Here is a 19,117-nt window from a genome sequence, read left to right as displayed (position 1 = left end):
TGTATCTGCTCTCTTACTGTATCTGCACTCTTACTGTATCTGCACTCTTACTGTATCTGCTCTCTTACTGTATCTGCTCTCTTACTGTTTCTGCACTCTTACTGTATCTGCTCTCTTACTGTATCTGCACTCTTACTGTATCTGCACTCTTACTGTATCTGCACTCTTACTGTATCTTCACTCTTACTGTATCTGCTCTCTTACTGTATCTGCACTCTTACTGTATCTGCTCTCTTACTGTATCTGCACTCTTACTGTATCTGCTCTCTTACAGTATCTGCACTCTTACAGTATCTGCTCTCTTACTGTATCTGCACTCTTACTGTATCTGCACTCTTACAGTATCTGCTCTCTTACTGTATCTTCACTCTTACTGTATCTGCTCTCTTACTGTATCTGCACTCTTACTGTATCTGCTCTCTTACTGTATCTGCACTCTTACTGTATCTGCTCTCTTACTGTATCTGCACTCTTACTGTATCTGCACTCTTACTGTATCTGCTCTCTTACTGTATCTGCTCTCTTACTGTTTCTGCACTCTTACTGTATCTGCTCTCTTACTGTCTCTGCACTCTTACTGTATCTGCACTCTTACTGTATCTTTACTCTTACTGTATCTGCTCTCTTACTGTATCTGCACTCTTACTGTATCTGCTCTCTTACTGTATCTGCCCTCTTACTGTATCTGCTCTCTTACAGTATCTGCACTCTTACAGTATCTGCTCTCTTACTGTATCTGCACTCTTACTGTATCTGCACTCTTACAGTATCTGCTCTCTTACTGTATCTTCACTCTTACTGTATCTGCTCTCTTACTGTATCTGCACTCTTACAGTATCTGCTCTCTTACTGTATCTTCACTCTTACTGTATCTGCACTCTTACTGTATCTGCACTCTTACTGTATCTGCACTCTTACAGTATCTGCACTCTTACTGTATCTGCACTCTTACTGTATCTACTCTCTTACAGTATCTGCACTCTTACTGTATCTGCACTCTTACGGTATCTGCACTCTTACTGTATCTGCACTCTTACAGTATCTGCACTCTTACTGTATCTGCTCTCTTACTGTATCTGCACTCTTACTGTATCTGCACTCTTACTGTATCTGCTCTCTTACTGTATCTGCACTCTTACTGTATCTGCTCTCTTACTGTATCTGCACTCTTACTGTATCTGCTCTCTTACTGTATCTGCACTCTTACTGTATCTGCTCTCTTACTGTATCTGCACTCTTACTGTATCTGCACTCTTACTGTATCTGCTCTCTTACTGTATCTGCTCTCTTACTGTTTCTGCACTCTTACTGTATCTGCTCTCTTACTGTATCTGCACTCTTACTGTATCTGCACTCTTACTGTATCTGCACTCTTACTGTATCTTCACTCTTACTGTATCTGCACTCTTACTGTATCTGCACTCTTACTGTATCTGCTCTCTTACTGTATCTGCACTCTTACTGTATCTGCTCTCTTACAGTATCTGCACTCTTACAGTATCTGCTCTCTTACTGTATCTGCACTCTTACTGTATCTGCACTCTTACAGTTTCTGCTCTCTTACTGTATCTTCACTCTTACTGTATCTGCTCTCTTACTGTATCTGCACTCTTACTGTATCTGCTCTCTTACTGTATCTGCACTCTTACTGTATCTGCTCTCTTACTGTATCTGCTCTCTTACTGTATCTGCACTCTTACTGTATCTGCTCTCTTACTGTCTCTGCACTCTTACTGTATCTGCACTCTTACTGTATCTGCTCTCTTACTGTCTCTGCACTCTTACTGTATCTGCACTCTTACTGTATCTTTACTCTTACTGTATCTGCTCTCTTACTGTATCTGCACTCTTACTGTATCTGCTCTCTTACTGTATCTGCCCTCTTACTGTATCTGCTCTCTTACAGTATCTGCACTCTTACAGTATCTGCTCTCTTACTGTATCTGCTCTCTTACTGTATCTTCACTCTTACTGTATCTGCTCTCTTACTGTATCTGCACTCTTACAGTATCTGCTCTCTTACTGTATCTTCACTCTTACTGTATCTGCACTCTTACTGTATCTGCACTCTTACTGTATCTGCACTCTTACAGTATCTGCACTCTTACTGTATCTGCACTCTTACTGTATCTGCTCTCTTACAGTATCTGCACTCTTACTGTATCTGCACTCTTACGGTATCTGCACTCTTACTGTATCTGCACTCTTACAGTATCTGCACTCTTACTGTATCTGCTCTCTTACAGTATCTGCACTCTTACAGTATCTGCACTCTTACAGTATCTGCTCTCTTACTGTATCTGCTCTCTTACTGTATCTCTCTTACTGTATCTGCACTCTTACTGTATCTGCACTCTTACTGTATCTGCACTCTTACTGTATCTGCTCTCTTACTGTATCTGCACTCTTACTGTATCTGCTCTCTTACTGTATCTGCACTCTTACTGTATCTGCACTCTTACTGTATCTGCACTCTTACAGTATCTGCACTCTTACTGTATCTGCACTCTTACAGTATCTGCACTCTTACAGTATCTGCACTCTTACAGTATCTGCACTCTTACTGTATCTGCTCTCTTACAGTATCTGCACTCTTACAGTATCTGCACTCTTACAGTATCTGCTCTCTTACCGTATCTTCACTCTTACCGTATCTGCACTCTTACAGTATCTGCACTCTTACTGTATCTGCACTCTTACAGTATCTGCACTCTTACTGTATCTGCACTCTTACTGTATCTGCGCTCTTACAGTATCTGCGCTCTTACTGTATCTGCGCTCTTACAGTATCTGCGCTCTTACTGTATCTGCGCTCTTACTGTATCTGCGCTCTTACTGTATCTGCGCTCTTACAGTATCTGCACTCTTACTGTATCTGCACTCTTACAGTATCTGCACTCTTACTGTATCTGCACTCTTACTGTATCTGCACTCTTACAGTATCTGCACTCTTACTGTATCTGCTCTCTTACTGTATCTGCACTCTTACTGTATCTGCTCTCTTACAGTATCTGCACTCTTACTGTATCTGCACTCTTACTGTATCTGCTCTTACTGTATCTGCACTCTTACTGTATCTGCTCTCTTACAGTATCTGCTCTCTTACAGTATCTGCACTCTTACTGTATCTGCTCTCTTACAGTATCTGCACTCTTACAGTATCTGCACTCTTACTGTATCTGCACTCTTACTGTATCTGCTCTCTTACTGTATCTGCACTCTTACTGTATCTGCACTCTTACAGTTTCTGCACTCTTACTGTATCTGCACTCTTACAGTATCTGCACTCTTACAGTATCTGCACTCTTACTGTATCTGCTCTCTTACTGTATCTGCACTATTACTGTATCTGCTCTCTTACTGTATCTGCACTCTTACAGTATCTGCACTCTTATTGTATCTGCTCTCTTACAGTATCTGCACTCTTACAGTATCTGCACTCTTACTGTATCTGCACTCTTACTGTATCTGCTCTCTTACTGTATCTGCACTCTTACTGTATCTGCACTCTTACAGTTTCTGCACTCTTACTGTATCTGCACTCTTACAGTATCTGCACTCTTACTGTATCTGCTCTCTTACTGTATCTGCACTCTTACTGTATCTGCTCTCTTACTGTATCTGCTCTCTTACTGTATCCGCACTCTTACTGTATCCGCACTCTTACAGTATCCGCACTCTTACTGTATCCGCACTCTTACTGTATCCGCTCTCTTACTGTATCCGCACTCTTACAGTATCCGCACTCTTACTGTATCCGAACTCTTACTGTATCTGCACTCTTACAGTATCTGCACTCTTACAGTATCTGCACTCTTACTGTATCTGCACTCTTACTGTATCTGCACTCTTACAGTATCTGCACTCTTACTGTATCTGCACTCTTACTGTATCTGCACTCTTACTGTATCTGCTCTCTTACAGTATCTGCACTCTTACAGTATCTGCACTCTTACTGTATCTGCACTCTTACTGTATCTGCTCTCTTACAGTCTCTGCACTCTTACTGTATCTGCACTCTTACTGTATCTGCACTCTTACTGTATCTGCTCTCTTATAGTATCTGCACTCTTACTGTATCTGCGCTCTTACTGTATCTGCTCTCTTACAGTATCTGCACTCTTACAGTCTCTACAATCTTACAGTATCTGCTATCTTACTGTATCTGCACTCTTACTGTATCTGCACTCTTACTGTATCTGCAATCTTACTGTATCTGCACTCTTACTGTATCTGCAATCTTACTGTATCTGCGCTCTTACAGTATCTGCAATCTTACTGTATCTGCTCTCTTTCAGTATCTGCACTCTTACTGTATCTGCAATCTTACTGTATCTGCACTCTTACTGTATCTGCAATCTTACTGTATCTGCGCTCTTACAGTATCTGCAATCTTACTGTATCTGCAATCTTACTGTATCTGCGCTCTTACAGTATCTGCAATCTTACTGTATCTGCGCTCTTACAGCTGAATCTGTGCAAAGGGAGGAATATTCAGCTGCTCTCATCAAGGCATGTAGAAAATTACAGTGCAGTCGATGATGTAGAAAATGATGCGATTGCCGTCTGTCATCAGCTCTTTTTATTGGTCAGAGGTCTGCCGTTTTTAATCTTTCTAGTTAATTACTGCATTATATATCAACAAAACTTAACGTTCAGATCAATTATGATTAAAAACAGATTTTGAGTCTATCCATCAGTGGGGGCGTAAAGTCTGAGGAGGAATTGACATGAAGTAAAATTAAAATGATTCTGCAATATTTTTATAAAAAACATGTTTATTTTCGATTTGTTTTAATAGAAATGTAAACAGAAAAAATGCTTATATATATATATATATATATATATATATATATAAAGTCTAGAAAATTGTATAATATATATATATATATATATATATAAACACACTTTTTTAACATATATTCATAATTCTATACAAAATTTTATTTTATTTATTTAATTTTTTTCCTTATTTTTACATTTTACATTTGTACATTAAAAATATGAATCAATTAAAAAAAAAATATATATATATATATATATACAGTATATATATATATATATATATATATATATATATGCATGCATTTTTTTTTCTTTTTCTTTTTTTCTACATTTTCACATTTGCACATATAGAGTATATGCTCTCTGCAATGAATAAACATCTCCATAAAAGCTCAGTGGATTAAACGAGCAGTTTAAGTGGAATGACAGAAGCTAATTGATGAATTACGTTGTGGCTAATTGAGATGGAGATGAAGTTTCTCTGACCTCGTTCAATGGCTCCCGGTCAGACCGATCCCCTCCTGCAGTTCATTTTCTCTTTCTGAACCTTGACACAGTTTATGATGGACATCTTTTTCCACTCCTCTTTTTTCTATCATTCTCATTCATTTTAGGGCACGTCTGCATTACTTTGTAATTTTTCATTGGGAATTTGGAGCGAAGTGTGACATTTTAACAGGTCTTGTCCTCAGCATGCTCTTCCGGAGAAAGGCTCTTTGAATACTAAACAGATCTTCCTCTCTTCAGTGATAGAAGTCCTAAATGCCTCACTTAGAAAGACATTCTGAGCTCTGACTAAAATACATTGGATTTATTCCCTATTTAGTAACTTTTTTCCCCACAAATGACTGGAAATGGTAGTTCAGCCTCCGCACAACAGTACAAGTTTCACTATGCAATAACTATTAAATAATGGAATAATTCAATGTGTACTTTTAAGTTTAATTTCTGTGCCACTAATGTCACCAAAAAGCATATTTTCAAAAGTTTTAACAGGCCAATTGCTTTAAAATACACTGTAACAATTTACTTAAAGACTTTTTATATAATGCATCATATAATATTTGGTAACACTTTATTTTACAGTGTCCTTGTTACTTACATATACGTAGTTACTATAGTAATAACAGTAAATTATGCATAATTGCATGCAAATAACCCTCAACCAAACCCTAATCCTATATTAAATACATGTAGTTGATTAATATTACTCAGTACTTAAATATATAATTACACTGTAACACTGACACCTTAAAATAAAGTGTAACCAAATATTTTTAATTATGCCTTGTAAAGTAACTTATAATGGTTGCATATCGCTGCCTTTACTCCAGAAATGAATCAATGTGTCTGATCAAAGTCTGACCATATCTAAATGTGGAGCATTTTGTTTCAAAGCGAATCCCGGTTGCAATAGAAAAACAACCAGGCAAACGGCATCTATCTCGGCTGGGTCAATATTAATCACCAAAGTTGTTGACCATACAGCAGCTGTTGTAAACAAATGCAAATGCATTTTCATATCAAACAAGGTCGGTATGATCACTCAGCGCGCGCACGGATTCTGGCGCTTGTTTACTAACAAGTTGTAAGGCTATTGTAGTCAGGATGATCCACGTACAGCCTTTTCACTCGCAGCTGCTGAGATTAACGCAGAATCTGACCTTCATTCGTCAGCATCACTCACTGTACAAAAACCTGATCCTTCCTCATAACTATACATTAAATATCATCTGAGACTGCTTAACAAGACACAGGCTGAAATGCAGTGCAATGCTGTAAGCTCTTCCCAACTGACTTTACCTATTAGCTCAAAACCATTCCTATTTCAAAGAAGTGAAATAATCATCCACTTTCTCATTGAAGAAAGGGAGCAAACTGACGTGATGCCTATCGGACCATAATTGACCGAGTTATTATTTTCTCGCCATGGATTTGGCAGAGCTGTTCATTGGATTTTAAAGGGACAGTCCACCCAAAAATGACAGCATGACCTATAACCTTTACCTTTGCATGGAACACAAAAGAAGATATTTAGCAGAATGTCCAAGCTGCACTTTTCCTTAGTGATGAACTTAAAACAGCAGTTTAAACACTATATCCCAAGTCTTCTGAAGCCATATGTAGATTTGTGTGAGAATAACTTTTTCCCAATGGAAAAACCATTCTACTAAACAACAGAAGGTGAGATGTCCGTATGCATAGTTATACAACGACATGAGGACATGTATATAATCCATATTCTGGGTGAACAATCCCTTTAGGTATTGTATAAAACCATAAGTAAGCTACGAGAGTACCTTAATGCTTTTATAAAACGGTTACCACACAATACAAATATTAAAGCCGAAAAATATGTATCAATGCAACTTTCATGAAGTAAAATCACTAAAAGCCTTCCTTCCGCTGGAAAAAATAGTCCGTGACCGTGAACAGCAACAGAGGTTATTATTTAGCTGATAGATGGAGACAAAGTCTGTCTTTATGAGTGAGTCCGTCAGTAGAGAAGAATGACTAGCGTGTCGGACACGGGAAAACCCCATAACTGTTAAAAGGACAAGATATCGAAGCAGACATTCAAAAAGATTTTTTATTCCGAATATAGGACTGGCCTGAAGGACAATGCTATATCTAAAGGCAGGTACACTCGCTTCACTTACTCGATCTCTCACAATACTCTATAAGCTTCAACGAACAATATCAATGAGAACAAAAAATATGTTTACGTTGCTAAGAGTGGTTGCTAGGGGTGTTGTGTAGTGATACATGGAACCGTTGGGTGAAGCGGTCATAGCCATGTTTTATCGTGTATAAAGCACAGCTATTGACCAATCAGAATCAAGGACTGGAACTAATCGATTTATAAAAGAATATAATGATTACAGATGATACATTTTTGTGGAGGTTTGGGAAGTCGACAGAATCAAGCGTGCAAAAAGCTTGTGAAAATGACCTTTTGGTTTGGTTACACATGACCTCAGCGACTCACCCGTGATGGTAACCGATGCGTGCGCTTCGTCTCCCAGCAGTGGATTGGTCAGTCTGCAGTTGTAAGTGCTGTCGGGCTCCAGTATGACGGTCAGGACGCTCTTCACACTGAACAAACCCTCCTCGTTCGCTACTTGCGAGACGGTAACGTTGTCCGTGAGGTTTTGCCCCGCGCCGTCCTGCCAGAGCACCTGCGCCTCGGGATACCCCCCGTACGCCACACAGGTGAGGGCCACCGCGTCACCGGGCTTCAGGTGGGACTCGCTGCCCCAGGTGACCAGGGGTTTGGAGAACGGCGCTGGAGAGAGAGAGAGAGAGCGAGAGAGGATGAGTTACTGTGTATAAAGGCCTGTTCACACCAGGACGAATTTCACGCGCGATATTCGCCGACGTTTAACGCCTCGTGACTAAACAAAGGGCGCCAATGTGAGTGTGCACACCGACGCGGAAAACGCCACACGTAAAAGCGTCATTTTTTTAAAAACGCCTCGGGTTCGTTTTTTTAGTTTGACGCGCCGCGTCAAAAACTATCCGACCAATGAGATTGGCGCTTTTGCTCACGTGTCTGGAGCTTCTGAAGTTACAGTAAAACACAACTTGGGGGCGCTCAAACACAAAACGGTCTTGCCGAGCACACATACGCAACGGCGAAGAAGATATACGCCAAGTAGCGCCTACACTGCCGGGAAGAAATAAGACGAGGAAGATGCGAGGCAAGTTGAATGTAGAGCCGCTGGTGTCGTTGGTGTCGGAACAAACGCGACAAACCCGACAGCGACTACATCTAAATCTTAATAAAAGAGAATGTTATGGAGTGGTATTGCAGAGCAAATGGGCGCCATCTAATGTCAGGGAATGAATTTGCATGTTCACTCGGCTCATCGTCAGCGAAAATCGCTTGGGTGTGAACACAAAAAACGCGTTGTAAAACGCTGGCGAATAACGCGCGCCGATATTCATCCCGGTGTGTACGAGCCTTAAGGGTACATTTACACGACAACGATATGCTTAAAACGGAGACGTTTTCTCTTTGAGTTTTCCACGTACAGACGACACCATTGTCAAAACAATCCTCATTCTCACGGATCTGCAAAAACGACTAAAAAACGCTGTATTGTGCCAGGCCACTAGATGGCGATGAAACACTATAGACTGAACACGTAATATGAGCATGACGTCATTGTCTTCAGAGATTCAAGTTTTTGTTGTTTACACGGAGACCGTTTTCAAAACTTTGCGTCTTCAGGCACCCAAAATGCCGCTGTCGTGTAAATAAACGGCCAAAACACATACAAAGTTTTACGTTTTTAGTTATAAACGGTGTTGTGTAAACGGCCTCTAAGCCTGGACCAGTGGTGTATAACTCTGGACCAGAGGTCTGGAGGAGGGTTATTATCATTATCATTATATTCTTCAGTGGGAAAGAAATGAAGGTTTTTTGAGGAACACACTCCAGGGTTTCTCCATATAGTGACTTCAATGGGGTCCAACGGGTCGAAGGTCCAGATGTGAGTTTCAGTGCAGCTTCAAAGTCTCGACACGATCCAGCCGAGGAATAAGAGTCTGATCTAGACAAACCAGCCGACATTTATAACAAAATAAACATTTTTAACCACAAATGCTCGTCTTGCACATCCACGTGATCACGTTGGAAAGGTCAGGCGTCGTAGGCGGAAAGATTAGGGTAGGGCGAAAAACTCAATCTCATTTTCTACTCAAAATCGTCCAACATCGTTGGTTTACATTTTATTCATTTATTTATTTTTGTAAATGGTGTTTGACTCATTCTTTGCACGTTCGCTTTGGGGCTGGGGCCGTTCTTACGCCTACGTCACGCTTGACCTTTCACCCTGATGACGTAATGTGTGTCGCATCACAGCTAGTGCAAGACGAGCATTTGTGGTTAAAAGTATATAAATGTGTATTTTGTTATAAATGTCGGCTGGTTTGTCTAGATCAGACTCTTACTCCTCGGCTGGATCGTGTCGAGACTTTGAAGCTGCACTGAAACTCACATCTGGACCTTCGACCCGTTGGACCCCATTGAAGACACTATATGGAGAAACCCTGGAGTGTGTTCCTCAAAAACCTTCATTTCTTTCCCACTGAAGAAAGAGAGACGTGAACATCTTGGATGACGTGGAGGAGAGTACATTATCAGGAGATTTTAATTCGGAAGTGAACGAATCCATTAACTAAAACTATTAAAAACGTTTTTACATTGGTTTTACAGCTGCTTATGGAACAGCAGAAATACAGCGGTGAACCCTGTAAACATCGCTGTATTAGGCATCACACGGAGACGGATGAAATTAAAATACTATCTAAACTTTTCTAAAGACAAAAATACATTTATAGAAACTCCTCGGCTTTGCAGGAATCTCGCGAATGCCTTATTTCAATGTCAGAACGGTGAGTTTGCAGTGTGGTGACGTACAGTAAAGCAGAAGGAGAACGCTGACGAACCTTGGGACCGGCTTGACATGATTTCCATTAAATTGTTAATAACATTCTAGGAGCTTAGCATTAAACACACATGACTCAACATCCGACAGAAACACACGCTCATCTACGAGAGAAGCCCGTCTCCGTCAACAGGGAAGTGAAACCACAGCGCTTCTGGGGAATCGGCCGCTCGTACAGTGTTTTGTTGGGGGTTCGTACTCGTTGGCAGATGAAGAAATTATTGCACTACCGTCCCTTGAGCAGCTTCATGGAGGGAGCCTTATTCCCACAGCCAATCATAATTCGGCAAGCAAAAAAGTTGTGCGTTGGGACGATGGGAGAGAAAGCTGTCAGACGGCTGTGGGGTCGCGGATGGCAGTGATGCTAACCTCTTCTGCTGTCCGTCTGACTGAAGATTATACATATTGTGCTGTTTCTTCTTAAGGCAAGACACCCCCGGTGAATAGGGTAAAAAATGAATAGGGAAAAAAACCGAATGCATATCACCATACTTCACCAGTTAATTGATTACAACAATAATTGCAACAAAAAAAAACAGTTTTCTGAAATTTTATTTCATTTTATTTGCAAATTATACATTATCTAATTACATATGCACTCATTTGCATACATTTCTAGAACAAAAAGCTGAACATTGGATAAAGTCAGGTTCAAAATTCTTGTTTAATTAAGTCAGATGTCGCCGAGAAGCGGACAGTGATGATGTAACCTCTTGCTGCTGTCCGTTTGACTGAATATTATACATATTGTGCTGTTCTTCTTCAAACTAATGTAAGTGCAAATTCATAAAATTGTTATTTTTTCATTTAAAGGATGTTTGTTGGTGGTGACCTGCCAAGAGACTGTGGATAAATCCGGTACAATGCATTAAATGGAAACAATTATGGTAAAAATGGTTTATGGTCGTCCCTTTTCAAATACAAAAATAAATATTGAATATAAAAAATAAATGTACAACGGATAATATTGTAACGGGGTGCGATGAAGCTGAGAAGAGGCTGGATCCAAATGCAGTGTGGCTTTATTAAACAGGTGACGAACTCAGACAGGACCAGGATACAAGGACTCAGAAACTAACTTCAAACATTCAACAACTCACCAGGCCAGGGCAAAAACACAGGGCTTAAATAATCCGGGACAAACGAGCTAGACAGGATAACAAGGGGGCGTGGATAACAAGAAACACCTGGGAGAACTAATGGACAAGACAGGGAACCACTAAACATGACAAGACACAAAACCACATCGTGACAAATATAATATATATACTTTTTTTTAAATCTCTCAACAACTTATGTTTGACTCCAGAATTTTCCAGATAATGTAGTATTATTGAAAAGAGCATATTTACAGATTGGGACCATTTGCATCAATACAACAATGCTAATCATAGTTCATATGCTATTGAGTTCATTACTCCCAGACACATTAACTTTGGGTTTTATCACTGTTAATTATAAGGGTAACATTGCAACATTTTCTACTCTATAAGGCCCCGAAAAAGGTTGACAACGTCGTATTGATGTTGTAACCGAAGTCACATTCAGGTTTATGTTAAATTTTATGTTTCTTATGTTCATAATCTTATCATATCTCGTCTTTTTCTTTTGGAAGAAACAGTTTTGGAACAACACGAGGGTGAGTAAGGCCTTTAAGTGTCATATAAACCCATCATAATTACAGATGACAAATTTGTGTGATGTTAATTGAAAATCTCCTGAAGAAGAATCGGTCGCAGCCTTATTCGAGCTCAAAATAATACTGCTAATAAACAGGAAAGGTTATAATGTTCAACACTGAACATGACAGGATTGCTTTGGTTTAATCTTCATTAGACGTGCAGAAGCAGACAGGAGTGGTGCGTCTCCGAGCATTAATATTACTTAATTCAATGCATGGAGAGAGAACGGCGAGAGAGACTGAGAGAGGAGAATGGGAAAATGCCATCTATAGATCATAAATAATGATGTACCCCGGTAAGTCGGAGTGCACTCAGCCATAAAAATAATAACACATATAGGCGGCTACAGTTGAGCACGTTCTCCAGGGATTGCAGGACGCGTACCATCAATCACATGAAATCCTAACAATCGATATGACTGTATATTGATCAGGGTCATTGTGAGAATCGCATATAAATGATTGTGGTCTTTATTGGGCCTTTGCAAAAGCACTAAGCATTTTATGGCCAATAATCAAGATGTGCATAAATATCAATCACACAACACGCCTGCAATATCCATAAGTGATGTACTGTGCATAATAACACACATTACGTAAAGTATACAGTGCATAATAATGCTTTGATATCTAGTATCCGTTCGCTGAGGCCTTCTTCTTTATGATATAGATGATATTTCAGCTTTCATATATCTGACTGTAGTCTCATATGGATGATATGGATTATATTGATTTTGCAGACAGTCGATTTTCTAGATTAGAGTAACGCATGGAGTCAGTGCAAGTTAAGCTCTATTGATGGCATTCGTGGCATTATGTCAATCATCACAGAAAATAGTTTTAACTTGGCCCTCAGTTTATTCAAGAAAATGAGGCGCTTGCAGAAACAATTCACCAACAAACGACTATTCAATTAGTGAGGTTAACTAGTTTTAGATTTTTCTTATTTATTTTGCACATTAATTAGCACATTTGATTTTTTTTTGGTGTCTTAATTAGCGTGCTGTGCTGATTTTCAATAAAACCCTCAGAGAAAATGTGTTTTGAAAGGTTAATACCACAAAGCAGTGTTATTTTAGTATAATTTGAGTTTGATTCGTTTAATTTATATATACTGTATATAACACAATATTGTTACAAACTCATAAGACTTTTGTTCATCTTCGAAACTCAAACAAAGAACTTTGTGTTTATTTATTTCCCTCCAGCGAATGTCCATTCACAAAACGTAAGTAAACAAGCGGATTAATCAAAGTCTTCTGAAGACATGATTATTGAATTAAAAATATTTAATTTAGGCTTTTTATTACGTATATAACACATAACAACCTGCCCACAAAATTATTTTATAAAAAACAAGGGTAACGCTTTATTTTACAGTGTCCTTGTTACACATGTTACATGTACTTAGCATAGTAATAACAGTAAATTATGCATAATTACATGCAACTAAATCCTAATCCCACCATAACCCTATAGTAAGTACATGTAGTTGCGTAATATAACAAAAAATATGACCTGGAGTGAGTTACTGTAAGAGGGATTTTTGCTTTAAAAACTATTAAAAGTTTTTGAATCGCTACAAATGCTGTCGACAGAGCTTAACTTAAAGACAACACTAACATTCATCTATATGTAATTAATTAGTAATTAAGCTTGTATGTCAGGCTTCCCAACATTCCCTTTTCACAGGAGAGCTTCACTTCCTGTGTGATCGCCGGTCCTCTTCTCTGATTGGTTGATTACCTGCGACTTGCATTAGCATGGCTCCGCTGCTGTACGCCTCGACTCTGACGAAACACGAGTAACTTCCCTCGTCCGCGACGCGCACGTTCTTCAGCAGGAGCGAGGCGTTCCCGAACCTCAGCTGACCGGGGAACAGGCTGGTGCGGTTGGAGAACCGCTCGTCTTGGTCGGTCAGCTGATCCCGGCTCAGCCAATAACTGTGTACGGTGCGCTTGGTGTCCGACAGCTGCCAGAACACACTCAGGTCCGACAGGTTAAACTCTGAGACCCCGGAGAAAGAGCAGTTCAGGACTGTGTCCATCCCAAACCGAGACACCACAGGGGATTCTGGGACGTGGACCTCGAGAGCTGCGGAAGATAAGATAAGATTCTTTAATACCAGGCAAATCCGGGTAAAAATCAACATTTTATTCATTAATATAAAAATATGAAATATTAAAATAAGACATACATAATTAAGAATATAAAAAATAAGCTTTAAAACATTAATACATATATACATACATAAGGAAATTTTAAGCATCACAATTTTTTATCAGAAATATATATGAGCATTAAGCTGAGCATGACTAGAAAAAAATATTCACTACAAGAATTTTCATTAATTATTTAATATTTTATTCATTTCCATGACTTTTTCAGGCCTTGAAATCACATATGTATAACTTTCAGGCTTCCCATGACTGTGCAAAACTTGTCTTTACGGCACAAATAAACTTTACCAACATTATATGGATGGATGGGTGGATGGAAAGAGAGAACAATAGAACGATAGATGAAAGGATGGATGGATGGAAAGAGAGAACAAAAGAACGATAGATGAAAGGATGGATGGATGGAAAGAGAGAACAAAAGAACGATAGAATGAAAGATAAATGGATGAATGGATGGATGGATAAATAGTATCCCCTTTAAGGTTGACGAGCACTTCAAATCTTTCACTGCACACAGACACACACACACACAAACAAACTAATATTGACACTGATGATTTTTTCATAATGATCAAGTGTCAAAGGAAATAAACATCAAGATTTCCACATTTGAATTTCCTGATTAGTCAGTCAGTTCTCCGTCTAAACTAACAGTAGCGCATCACATCCACACAGTAGACAGGAGAAACTGTTTTGTTTTCATTTATGGATGCGATATATAATTGTGTTTTTGTGGGAGATAATGCTAGATTAATATTTGTCTGCTCTGTTATTCTGCTTCTGTTGGTTTTCTTTAAGAGTGTTTGATCATTGATGCATCCGAGCGCACAAAAGGAACGTCGTAAAAACTGTCCATCTTTTACTCCCACCGGCACCTGATCGCTGTTTCTGCCGTCACACACACCAAACCCGCGGACAGCAGAAGCACATCGACACACACATGGCCATCCACAGGTTACATGTGTTACTATAGTGAAAGCACACGTTACATGTGTTACTATAGTGAAAGCACACGTTACATGTGTTACTATAGTGAAAGCACACGTTACATGTGTTACTATAGTGAAAGCACACGTTACATGTGTTACTATAGTGAAAGCACACGTTACATGTGTTACTATAGTGAAAGCACACGTTACATGTGTTACTATAGTGAAAGCACACGTTACATGTGTTACTATAGTGAAAGCACACGTCCACACGTTACATGTGTTACTATAGTGAAAGCACACGTTACATGTGTTACTATAGTGAAAGCACACGTCCACACGTTACATGTGTTACTATAGTGAAAGCACACGTTACATGTGTTACTATAGTGAAAGCACACGTTACATGTGTTACTATAGTGAAAGCACACGTCCACACGTTACATGTGTTACTATAGTGAAAGCACACGTTACATGTGTTACTATAGTGAAAGCACACGTCCACACGTTACATGTGTTACTATAGTGAAAGCACACGTCCACACGTTACATGTGTTACTATAGTGAAAGCACACGTCCACACGTTACATGTTTTACTATAGTGAAAGCACACGTTACATGTGTTACTATAGTGAAAGCACACGTTACATGTGTTACTATAGTGAAAGCACACGTCCACACGTTACATGTGTTACTATAGTGAAAGCACACGTCCACACGTTACATGTTTTACTATAGTGAAAGCACACGTTACATGTGTTACTATAGTGAAAGCACATGTCCACACGTTACATGTGTTACTATAGTGAAAGCACACGTTACATGTGTTACTATAGTGAAAGCACACGTCCACACGTTACATGTGTTACTATAGTGAAAGCACACGTCCACACGTTACATGTTTTACTATAGTGAAAGCACACGTTACATGTGTTACTATAGTGAAAGCACATGTCCACACGTTACATGTTTTACTATAGTGAAAGCACACGTTACATGTGTTACTATAGTGAAAGCACACGTCCACACGTTACATGTGTTACTATAGTGAAAGCACACGTCCACACGTTACATGTTTTACTATAGTGAAAGCACACGTCCACACGTTACATGTTTTACTATAGTGAAAGCACATGTCCACACGTTACATGTTTTACTATAGTGAAAGCACACGTTACATGTGTTACTATAGTGAAAGCACACGTCCACACGTTACATGTGTTACTATAGTGAAAGCACACGTCCACACGTTACATGTTTTACTATAGTGAAAGCACACGTTACATGTGTTACTATAGTGAAAGCACACGTCCACACGTTACATGTGTTACTATAGTGAAAGCACACGTTACATGTGTTACTATAGTGAAAGCACACGTTACATGTGTTACTATAGTGAAAGCACACGTTACATGTGTTACTATAGTGAAAGCACACGTTACATGTGTTACTATAGTGAAAGCACACGTCCACACGTTACATGTGTTACTATAGTGAAAGCACACGTTACATGTGTTACTATAGTGAAAGCACACGTTACATGTGTTACTATAGTGAAAGCACACGTCCACACGTTACATGTGTTACTATAGTGAAAGCACACGTTACATGTGTTACTATAGTGAAAGCACACGTTACATGTGTTACTATAGTGAAAGCACACGTCCACACGTTACATGTGTTACTATAGTGAAAGCACACGTCCACACGTTACATGTGTTACTATAGTGAAAGCACACGTTACATGTGTTACTATAGTGAAAGCACACGTTACATGTGTTACTATAGTGAAAGCACACGTCCACACGTTACATGTGTTACTATAGTGAAAGCACACGTTACATGTGTTACTATAGTGAAAGCACACGTTACATGTGTTACTATAGTGAAAGCACATGCAAATCGTCTCAGGATCAGCGCGCGGCGGGAAAGGAGCAATAATGACGTCACGGAAACTTCAGGAACACGTCAGTCCTCACATCATTAATGATGCTCAAATAAACCTCAATCTGTTCCCACACAGGGGAGAGCGCTGTCAAACTGTGTGTGTGTCTTCTTCTCTCTCTTCTTGTTCTCTGTCTCTTCTTCTTCTTCTCTCTTCTCTCTCTCTCTCTTCTTCTCTCTTTCGTTGCCCGGCACCATTAACACAAAGTGTCAGATGTAAATTCAAATTAGCCCCTTATTTCCCTGTCTCCCTCCTCAAACTCACTCCTCTCGCCTTCTCTCCGTATCGTCCTGCTGTTCCCGCTAAAAGCTTCTGCTAGATCAATCATTTGTGGTGTTTCCAATGTTCCCGCACTCTTACATAATTCCTAATCCTGGCATTCACTGCAGACGAGGGGCAGATTCACATTTAAAGGGTTTGAATGAGGATTTGAGCTCTTTTCAATGGCCTTTCAGTGCTTTCGTTAGCAGACGTTCTGTGTTCGGATGCGATTTCTGCCATATACTGCATATTTTAATCTTTTAATTGTTTTCATACCGTTGTCAACTATATAGAGCATTTTCATATGAAGCTGTTTATACACTATCAGTGGAAGCTGGCATGTGAAGGAGTGTGTACGCTGGAAAAATGCTTTGTAAACGTGTCTAAATAAACTGGCTTGATTTATAAAGGAATCCGGCTGAATACATGAAGTCATCGATGAGGTGGAAAACAGCACGTTTGAACTGCGTGTGATTTGTGTATGTTTCTGTATAATCCTGTATCTCACAGTATAGGCGACTGATACGTGATGAGGGCAATATTATCAGGTTTTTGTTTTGGGTTTTTTGGTCCAAATCGACCAATCAATTGGTCAAAATCAATCGAACAATTGATTAAAAGTGACGTGACAGTATAGAAATTTATAATGTTACAAATTATTCTATTTCAAATAAACGCTGTTCTTTTGAGCTTTCCATTCATCAAACAATCCTGAAAAATAAAATGGATCACAGCTTCCACAACTGTTTTCAACACTGATAATAATCATAAGTAATGATGCTGAAAATTCAGCTTTGATCACAGGAATAAATTACACTTTACTATATATTCACATAGAAAACAGCTGATTTACATGCTAATAATATTTCAGAATATTCGTAGTGTATATAGTCAACTTTTATAAATTAAATTAAAATCATATACAATTATTATAAAAAATACAATAAATATAAAATAAATAAAATAAAAAATAAAAAAGTAAAAAAAATACAAATAAAATAAATAAAATACAAATAAAATAAAAAATATAGTATTTTTTAATACATTAAACTTTTTTATTAAAAACAAATACAAAAAAATACAAATATATACAGTATAATAAAATAAAAGAGACTATTGTAGAAAGTAATAGTTGAGCTTTAAAACTAATGTGGACCTATAATATGTTAAAAATGTTAAAAAATGTTTGCTCATGTTGACTTCTGATTGATATCTTGGCAAATATGAGCACAATTTGAGACATTGTTGAGATCTCTTTTATAACTCTCGGAGGAACACGTGTGAGATTACAGGCTAAAGTCAATCAGCCGTTCATTAATATCATTTACAGAGATTACAGAGATCTCACTGGTTAATCTTCTGTCCTACAGCCCATGTGAAGCCAGTGAACGGTGATAGTCTGACAGTCCTGGAGGATCATGTCACATTTAAATTGACTGTAGATCTAGTCTAGACATCTAAAAATACTTCACAAATATAATATTTCACTTTCACAAAGTCATTGAGAGTAAACTCAGTCTGTGCCGGTCTCAGATTGGATCAGATCAGAAGTGAATTTATGGTAAGTGACGGACCGGACTGTATCGGACACACACTCGTCCTCCGCTCTTCTCCAGCTGTCTCCTTACATTTAAAAAAATATATATCTCTCATATTTGCCTTTAACATCACGACCAGTCAGTGTTGCCATGACGTCACTTCCCATGTCTCCAGACTGATGAGTCACATGACATTTACAGCTCAGTTGATTGGCTCAAAAATCTAGTCTTTTCTCCTCTATTGTGTCGTATATCCGAGTGAAACGCTTCTGGAACAAGAACAAATGTGGGCGGGGCTTGATTGTGTCTGTGTGGAATTGATTGGATGGTTCGATGGTTGTGGTT

The 19,117-nt window shown here is 38.9% G+C and overlaps 1 protein-coding gene across 3 annotated transcripts in view; it reads right to left on the bottom strand.

Moving 5' to 3' along the window:
* Window positions 1-19,117, bottom strand: part of cd276 (CD276 molecule) — a 113,620-nt gene that overhangs the window by 77,239 nt on the left and 17,264 nt on the right. For all 3 annotated transcript variants that reach the window (XM_056238332.1, XM_056238331.1, XM_056238330.1), the window contains exons 3-4: window positions 13,666-14,013; window positions 7,775-8,071 (exon numbers count right to left, since the gene is read on the bottom strand). In XM_056238332.1, the coding sequence (XP_056094307.1) occupies window positions 7,775-8,071; window positions 13,666-14,013 (645 nt within the window). The remainder of the gene's footprint in view (window positions 1-7,774; window positions 8,072-13,665; window positions 14,014-19,117) is intronic.

The sequence above is a fragment of the Rhinichthys klamathensis genome, unplaced genomic scaffold (assembly GCF_029890125.1).
Source record: "Rhinichthys klamathensis goyatoka isolate OS25496 unplaced genomic scaffold, OSU_Roscu_1.1 h1tg000519l_1, whole genome shotgun sequence".
Lineage (NCBI taxonomy): Eukaryota > Metazoa > Chordata > Actinopteri > Cypriniformes > Leuciscidae > Rhinichthys > Rhinichthys klamathensis.
Note: the sequence above shows the minus strand (reverse complement) of the source record. Positions and strands in the feature narration are given on the sequence as shown.